This window comes from Cynoglossus semilaevis, chromosome 15 (genome assembly GCF_000523025.1).
Source record: "Cynoglossus semilaevis isolate Cse_v1.0 chromosome 15, Cse_v1.0, whole genome shotgun sequence".
NCBI classification, from domain to species: Eukaryota; Metazoa; Chordata; class Actinopteri; order Pleuronectiformes; family Cynoglossidae; genus Cynoglossus; species Cynoglossus semilaevis.
In genome coordinates this window covers 6884068-6893302 of record NC_024321.1, presented here as the reverse complement: position 1 = coordinate 6893302, position 9235 = coordinate 6884068, and the positions used below count along the sequence as shown (strand labels likewise).

Sequence of the window (9235 nt, the reverse complement as noted above, 5' to 3'; positions counted from 1 at the left end):
GGAGACAGGGGAGAGCCGGGGGGGGGGGGGGGGGGGGGGTCCATTGAGAGGAATAGAGACAGAAGGAGCGAAAAAGAGAATATAATCAGTGCTATGTGCTGCTTCTGTCAGTCACATGATCAAAGGCGTTTGATAATCCTTGAACTACATTGCTCTTTTAATCCTAGTGGGAGAGCTATATTTTATATGGTGGGGGCCGTGGTGGGGCAACAATGTCAAGGGTGGGGGGAGCAAAGAAAGGCAGCCACGAGCCCCTGAAAGTGCCGTATGCTAATGGCTGTGCCTGGTAGTTGGGAGGGTGGTGCCGAAGATGACAGTATAAAGCTTTCTTATGTGTGTGGTTAATGGAGGACAAGCTGATGTGGGAGAGAATGGGCCACACGTCCCCTGTCCACTCAGCACTGAATCATTCCCTTGTTCTTTTCTTCGGGCCAGGTTGTGAAGCTGCGTCTTTGAATGCGGCCAGACCCCCTCAGTAAATCTGTGAAGATTCCCTTTTAAGACCTAAGGGTTTCATATTAAGATAATTATGTCTTTGGTCAGAAGACCCTACTCTATCAGCATTTGCACGGTTCCTCTGGCTTTGGAAAATAAATATTGAATAATTAATTTAAATTTATTTTCTATTAGTTTGTTAATTGTTTAACTACAGTGGTGCATTTGTAAATCCTTTTTTATTTCAGTTTTGTCTCTTAGTGGCCAACACATGACACTTGTTGGTGTGTAATCTATCAAACTTTTCAACCCCATGGAATGCCTTGGGGTGTAGCCTTGGTGAGAAAAACATAATAAGAGACCGATAAAAGAGAGTGTATATTTAATCAATCTTTATTGTGCATCTCGACAACCTTCCAAATGTCGTATTGCATTGAATGCACCACTCCGTTCACCTAACCCTACGGGAGAGGGAGTGTAGCCCTTAACAGCCAATCAAGAGCTACGCGGGTCACGTTCAGCTAGTGAGTGAGGGGTCAGAGTTCAGAGTTCATGCAGCGTTTCTTCGGTTCTCTTCGATATCTGCAGCGAGAAAGAACTGGGCTGTATGCAAAAATGACTGGGAAAAACGGACATACACTGTGAATAGGGCGTCTGATTGAAGGAGACAAGTAACGTTGGTAAGACCGATCAGATATTGGAAAAAGAATGGCCGTTAACACTCCCAGCGCCAATGCTAATGCTAATTCGGCGTTTAAAGGCCTAATTTCGTAACCTGTTTGAGAGCTGCTACAACGTTGCGTGCTCAGCATGAAACGCATAAAAACGATGAGAAACGTGTGCTTCTTTTAGGTTCTCTGGTGCTATTAATTCTGAGTTTGAAGTAACTGGCGTTGTCGTTTCTTCATACTAGTAGGCTTATAGAAATAGTTCTGTTATACCTCTGAAAACAGCTTACTACGTACTTTCCTTAGTGTCTTCTTTGTACGTGAGTTTATGTTAATTTTGATATGAATGTGGTATATTTTGAATATTAATGATTACGTACCATAATGAGTATTATTTAGACACTGTTCACTTGAACAACACTTGAACGCTTTCTTGAATGTTTAATGTTGTACAATGGAATCTTGATTTAAGAATTAAATAGATTCAAGACTTGTGAATCAAGTTTGATGCATTATGTAGCGTTTTGACATTTAACCTTTTAATGATGCATCTAAGAATGTAATGATGCATCTAAGAATGTAATAGATGTGACCTTGTCTGCATTTGTAAAGGGCCTTAACAGATAATTATAATAATTTGTTTTTGATCATCTGGATTGATATTTTATTTTATTGTGTAAATTGTTTTGTTTTCACTATTGTAAAAATACAAGAGTGGCTACTAAACAATCATTCTCTGTCTGAGTCGTCATTGCTGCACAGTGTATAGCTCCTGAGGAATTTGGTGTGTTCTGATTCTACCCATGGTTTGATTTATATATATATATATGTGATATTATACTGTAATTCACTTTTATATCACTAAAATTGGTTACATATGCATCTCTCTTAGGATCCACATATGTATGTAAGCAGGTCTTCTCCAGCATGAACAATATTGAAAACAAAAATCATCCACACCTCACAGGCAGTTAACAATCCTGTGTGAAGAGGGAGCTAATGTGCTCAGGTTTAGGAGCAAAAACCACATAAAACTAGGTGAAATAAATTTAATTTTGATATTTGGCTTATATTTTACCAATTGTAAATTTAATTTAAGCAGTGTTCAGATTCACAGTGACTGCACGGCCCACGACACATGATTAAAGGATGGTGGCACACAGAAGCAGATAGCATTTTTAGTTCATGCAGGTGCAGGTGGAAAAATTGCTTTTTATTTCAGATTTCTGATGTAAGAAAATATTTTTGTTTACATATTTTTGTAGCCAATTGGATTTAGTCATTGCTCATCAAGTAGAACTATCCAAATCAGTCTTGTTTATAGATGTCTCTTAAGGCAGAACTGGCGATTTTCTTGGTCTTTTACCTGGCATTCCACATTTGTGCAGGACTCTGGTGAGTCAGTCCAGACTGGTCCAAGTCATACAGTTGTCTTGGCAGTTGTTCTCGAATCTGTAGACATAGTAATTTTCCCTTCAGAACTTTTGAAATCTTTGATTTTCTACCTCTGCCAGTTTTGTTCTGTAGCATGTGGATCTCTTTGAACTCTTTGATAACACTTCTCACTCTCGCGCTTCACACTTTGATAGGTTTTGTATCATCCCGCTGTGTGAGCGGCAACAATTCTTCATCTCAAGTCAATACTAAGTTATTCTGTGTTTCCTGTATTCTCATAGTGAATATTTATCAAATTGAACTTTCTTTTAAAGGTTGAGTGTATCAGTGTGTTAATAATGCATGTGTTCCAGTTTGTAAGGTTTTACATTTTGACCATTGGTTTCTTGTTTTGTGAAATATTTTTTATTTCTGCACTTGAAGTAAAATATTGAACTCCTTTGACAGATGTATTCTTAAGACTGTTGGGACGTTGTATGTTCTCCCCATCTGTGCGTGGGTTATCTCCTGGTATCCTGGATTCCGCCCACAGTCTAAAAACATTCAAATTGGGGTTGTTAGGATAAATGGGACTCTCAGTTGACCGTGTAAATGCTTGTAAGTTGCTGTATGTGACCCTGTAATGGACCAGTGACCTAGGAGGGCTGCACCAGGCCTTTCACATGATGTTAACTGAAACTGGCTCCAAAGTAAATAGTGGCTGAGAATTTGCCAAAGCATTGAACAGCCAACATGTCAGTGGTGCACCCCAGTTTTCAGCCACTGAGTTCGGGGCTTGGCTCCGTATCTTCTGGAACAGGATAAACAGTAGGAAATGGAAGGATCTTTTATGAAATCCTATATTATGTTAATAGTTTAGAAAGAACAAAAACTAGATACTTTTGCTGCATGATACAGGCGACAGTGTGTGGATCACTGGGTCTTTGGAGCAACATTTCTGTGTCATTATTATTGGGGATTATATCATTTTTCAGGCAGAGCTAAAAGATGCTGCAGAAGTACAAACCAAAGCCACCAAAGACAGATCAGGCCCTTGTTTAATCACCATGGCTCCAACCTATCAGACGAAGAAATATTATGTTACACTTGCCCGAAAATACATTTTGTTCCATATCATACCACAGATAAGATCCTTGCTAAATTAGCATGTCGCCAACAAATCAGACAAAGAGACACCCTGGGCCAGTTCAATTCTCAAAAAAATACATTTTTGTTAGATACCATACCTTGCAGATTTCTGGGCCGCATTAAATTACCGTAACCTAAAAAATAAATCAATATGTGGTGAAACCTAAGGACCTTTGTCACAAGCCCTTGTCAATATTTTTTTTTTCTCCATTCTGATGTAATAAGTCCCTGAGTAAAGGTGAGTATGAAAACTTCTTAGATGTTTGTTGCCGTCACTCCTCTTATAACCACGTTGTCGGATTTCTGTGTCCTTTGGCAGCATCCAAGTAAGCCATTGCAAATGTGCAGTGCACATGTGCTCATTAAAAAGCCTATGACCGGTAATTACGTTTTTTCATACATGTGACTGATGCCGGCGCCATGGGACAAAAGGTTCACAGCTAAAAAGGAGATTTTCTTTGGCTCAAAAGTCTTACGGGGGATAGCAAAAAGTAAATTTGCTTTAATAAATAAATGAGATGCTCTAAGGGAGCTTTTCATTCTTTGTGTTTGTGTACTAAAGGGAGAGGGGTTTAAAGGGATATATCTGTGGTGTGTATCAAGCTTGAACTGCTCTTTTTTTTTTTTTTTTTACACAAACTAAAGCCCTGAATCCAAAATGTCAAACTAGTTTTTGCGTTTGTTTTTCTCTGAAACTTTTGGACTGTAGAGGACACAGGAAAAATCAGTTTTGTGGGTTTTTTTTTTAAATATATATATATTTAAAACTCAAAATTAAATGAAATCTGTGAAATAAATACAACATAAATTATTTTATTTATTGCTTTTAGTCCTATTAGCACTAGCTCCCACTTGGTTATAGGGCAGGATCATTTACATGCAGTTCATGTTATAATTAACCCCTCCAAGAGGTTTTTTTTTAAATATTATTTTTATTCTTATTGTTTGTTTTCTCTGCCAGTGCGCTTAAGTAAACAGTGTGCAGGGCACTGTGCAATATATAAGTCACAGGTTTCCAACGTACTGTCTATGGCTGTGCTGCTTTTCCCTCTGGAAATCATGCCTGTTCTATGCATGCATGGTTTTTTTTGAGCTGGCTTGTGCTGAAAACACACATGACAGCAAATTCCATTTCCTGCCTCGTGTCCCCGAAGAAAATGTTTCATGTTTATTTGTCACATCAATTATTATATCATGATTATTAAGCCCTCACAATCTGTGGGGAAAATTCTATCTACTAATTCCATCATCCCATCGTCCCAGCAAGGCCCATTTATTCATTTATATTTCATGAGGTAGTGTTTATGCTACAGTGAATGTCGGGCCGTTTCTCTCTCTCTCTCTCTCTCTCCATCTATCTATCTATCTATCTATCTATCTATCTATCTATCTATCTATCTATCTATCTATCTATCTATGTGTTGCAATGAAATATAGATGTTAAGAGTCTGGAGAGATGAGTGTCTCATCTGTCCTGGTGATACCATAAGGCAGCCATTAATGGTGTCAGGGAGCATCAGACTTTCCTCAGGCACATAATTGGATATGAGGACGTAACTGAGGCACCTGGTTGGAAATCAACACGGCCTTCCCAGGAGGCAGCTCTCAGTAGTTTTCCCAAGAAGTTTCCCATGCTTTCTGCCTCTGGACTGCGCTCACCTCAATCACGGCAGTTTTCACTGTTGACTGAGGTCAGCTCAAGATGGTGTCATGGTTCTTATCTTGTTTTTTTTTTCATTTCCTTTTTTTTAAGGGATTGTGAGTATGCAAATACTTTGCATCTTTGCATAATCACAAGCAGTGAGACCATCTGTTCTTGGCTTGTTGACTTACCTTGTGTCTCCTTATTTTAATGATGTTTCCTCGTGTCTGAGTGATGTCTTGTGTATTACCATGTGATGATCATTAAAAAACGCATTCAAATGTGTGTACAAATATCTGAACATATGTTCAGTAAAATCTTTGCACAAAGAAGGGCTTATAATCTCAAAGAACAGAAACAAAAAGGAGAGGGTAGGGAGGGGAGACTAGGGGACAAAACAGATTACTGTAGCCCCTTTAAATGACATGCAGTAAGACTGTATTGACATTATGGAGATTTAAAATATAAGATGGCTGTTCTCTAAAGCTGCAGTCTTGGATTAGTGTGCTGCAAAATTGTTGTTTTTTGAGTGATTTATATAAACCCTTAAAATATATTGTATAAATGTTAGTAAAAGAGACTCATATTGAGGTTTGTTGGTATTTGCAAGCATTAATAAAACCTCCATGTTTTGGTGTTTTTCTTGTAGAATTCTGGTCAGACACCTGAGAAGTCCTTCAACTCACCGCCCCCTATTTGTCCTCATAAGGTAAGCTGCCTTTTGCTGTCAGAGAAGGAAAGAGTCATAATATTCTGAATTATTGCACATAATTTCAGCCCTCTGTGGTCTTCTTTGAACTAGTCTTCTTGATGAGGACACACGTTTGTTAATGATTTCTATATAATATCAGTTCCTGCCTTACTTCCTGTGCAATCTAGACTTGCTGTTATATAATGTCAAAAAAAGGAACACAAATACAGACTAACTGCGTGAATTTTATATTTTAGCTCAAAATTATTTTCCAAACCACTATGTGTGTTATGATGATTATTTTACTCTTATTGAAGGTGAAAATGACATGTTTTTTTTCTATACTAATTACTCCCTGACATACATGCAGTCATCACTTAACTCCCCTGGTCTCAACTCTTTTTATTTTTGAAGAAGCTCTAACCTCTGCATGACTCTTGTGAATGTGTTAATGTGTTATGCAGTGAAAATCACACAATTTCAGTCCACTTAGCACCAAATGTGTCAAAATTGCCCTGTGCACTTTTATGGATGAATGACCGGTATGATGGAGAGTGGCTCTGCAAAAGTGGACGGTGGTAAAAGAAACCCAGTGGAAGGAAGCTGTTGACAGGTTGTCATCAAGTGTTCAAACCCTAACACCGCTCTACATCACTAATGCACCACAAGTTGTACACAATAACTTTAGTGGCATTGAAGGCAGTGCAGGGAGGCTAGGACAGTAAATAATATTAAAATATGATATCTTACCCACAACCCTCCTGTCAGAGACAATACTCCTTTGTCCACCGTCTCTGTCAAGTACACTGAACGGCCTTCACCTGGGACCTTGATTTTCAGGAATCACTCTTAATGACAGAGTTGTGAACAGGATGTTGATGGCAAAATTCAAAGCATGTGTGTGCGATGCACTTTACTCTCCTTTGTCATGTGATATATAAAAATATATATAATATAAAAATATAATATACATACATGTTCATACAATAAAACAATAAAAAAAAAAAAAAAATGCAGTGCTACAGAAAAAGCCAAAGATGAAATAGAAAAAATAGGGGTTAGCAGAGAATATCCAAGTCTGAGTGTCAAAGAAAATAATAAAAGCTTTTTTTTAACAGAACAATAAACATACAATACATACAATAAAACAATAAATAAAACAATAAAAAAACAGATAAACTAAATTTTATTATAATTTGCTGTGAATGTTAAAGTTTTTAAAACAGGAGATTCATTTTGTGGCGTCAAGTGTAAAATTGACCATTTTTGTACATTGGTTGGTAGTGAATGGCTCTTATGAACAGAGAAGCTACTTTTATCCAGCTAAAAGCTACCGGGTTTAGTGGCAGCATTGCTCTGGCTAGCTATCATGTGTGTCTTTTTTTATTATTATTATTTTGTGCTGTTAAATTAGCATGCAAAAAACCTGAGTACTAATTCTGCTAAACTGTCTTGACTAATTCTAATTTAATCTCTTAACATGTTTACCCTGTTGATCAGGACTGATAATGGTAATGGACAGCACCACTGCTTTGAAGACCGTGTTTGCTTTCTGCACCAGCACATAATCTCCCTTTAAGTCAGCTTAAATTTGTCTCCGTGATTGGCACAGACCAAACATGTGCAAGAAGTGTATTGGGCCGGCAAAGGTAATTCAGTGTGTCAGTCAGCACACGACAGCTGGTAAAGTGAGTAAATGGTGGAATATGATTTATATGAATAGAATATTCGGATTATAATGAGTCTTGGAATGGAATATCTTTTTTCTTTTTACACCTCTCGTCATCTGCATTGTGTGCATCCCCTAGACAGAGCAATGAACGGAGGGCTTTTAAACTGGCTACTCTGTGATTATATTAAGAGTGTGAGAGTGAGGAAGGAGTGGGGAGGGAGGAGATCGGGTGCCTAAGCACTAAGTATATATAATTGCTTCTTGACACATTGGCCAAATTCTGCAGTGCCAGGATCTGAGCGAAGATGATTAACGGCTGTCCGAGTGGGTGGGCACTGCAGGTTGTTCAGGGCCTTTGGTTTCCATAGTGATCCTACTCCAAAGGCCATATATTGCATACTGAAATTCCCAGAGGTCTGCACATTGTTAAACCACAATTATTACTCACATAATGAGAGCATTTTCTGTCCACCACAACCTCTTTTATTCACCCACCGAGCAGCTTTTCTCTCTTTTCACTTTATTTTCCCCTTTGTTTTCTTCCTTAAATGCTTTCTGTCAGCTGGCAAGGAGATAAAGGATAAAAATCTAGCATTCTGTGAATAATTGATGAGTGGACTCACCTCAGAGCATGATTACACTACAACAGCGAAGGTAAAAAGTAGTTTTAGGATCGTGTGTCTGACACTTGGCTTTAGGCAGTAGAAAGTATCTTTTTTTTTTATATAAAAATATTTTTTTCTTTTGTGTGTATAGCATGAATAACATTATCTCATTTATGCAGTACAGAATAAGAATAATGTGAATAGGGATGTGCACATACTGTACATACATATTTATGTACTATAACTGCAGCCCAGAGCAAAGAAACTCCTGAAATATCTTTTAGAAGCGTATACTTTAAACAGTGAGTATTAGGCACTTTACTAATGCATAAGGCTGGTCGTCTTCTGGCTAGAATCACTTTGTCTGAATGTGTGGAGGAATGTGTGGCCATGCATGCATGAGTACATGAATGTGTCTATGTGAACACTACAATCTAGTTAGGTGACAGATGGAGAGGCCAATGGTTGGGGGTGGGGATCAAAGACCTCTGTCAGTATGGGGCTTGCACTGCATGTTGTTCCTGCCAGCTCTGAAACTGCAAAGGTAAACTTAAACTCCACACCCGCAGTCAGCCTTTTTACAGCTTTATAATAAGAGCCATTCACAGCTCCCTGACTATGTGTACTAACTGAGTGATGAAATTCAAAAGACCGTTCTATCTTGTAAAGGCCAACATGAAAACACGTGCAAGGACACCAAATGCCACTAATGAAATACCAAAAAAAAAAAAAGCCAATTGAATAAGCACATCTTAATGATGATTCATTCAGTACAATAAAGGAATCCCTCTGGCATCCAAACAGCAGCCTAGTCATGCAGATATAAAAGGCATCAAGCAGCATAATGCTGGTTTAGCAAGGTATCTTCCTGATAATGCATTACAGCACTATGTGCCAGTCATCACAAAAGCATGGGCACATTTTCAATCACTCTGTCCCCCGTCATGAACATACAGAGACAGTTTCAAAGGTAGATGTGATCATAGAAGACAGGCAGAA

The 9235-nt window shown here is 38.3% G+C and overlaps 1 protein-coding gene across 2 annotated transcripts in view; it reads left to right on the top strand.

The window, feature by feature from the left end:
• The window catches only part of pcdh11 (protocadherin 11), a 131852-nt gene that overhangs the window by 51090 nt on the left and 71527 nt on the right, over positions 1–9235 (top strand). Inside the window, exons 1-2 of one of the 2 annotated variants that reach the window (XR_003051894.1) lie at positions 728–1115; positions 5918–5977. Coding sequence is in view for 1 of the 2 variants with exons in the window: in XM_025062961.1 (XP_024918729.1) it covers positions 5918–5977 (60 nt within the window). In the remaining variant the exon portion in view is untranslated. Of the gene's footprint in view, positions 1–727; positions 1116–5917; positions 5978–9235 lie in introns of those variants that run through there. The other variant, XM_025062961.1, reaches the window with a different exon arrangement.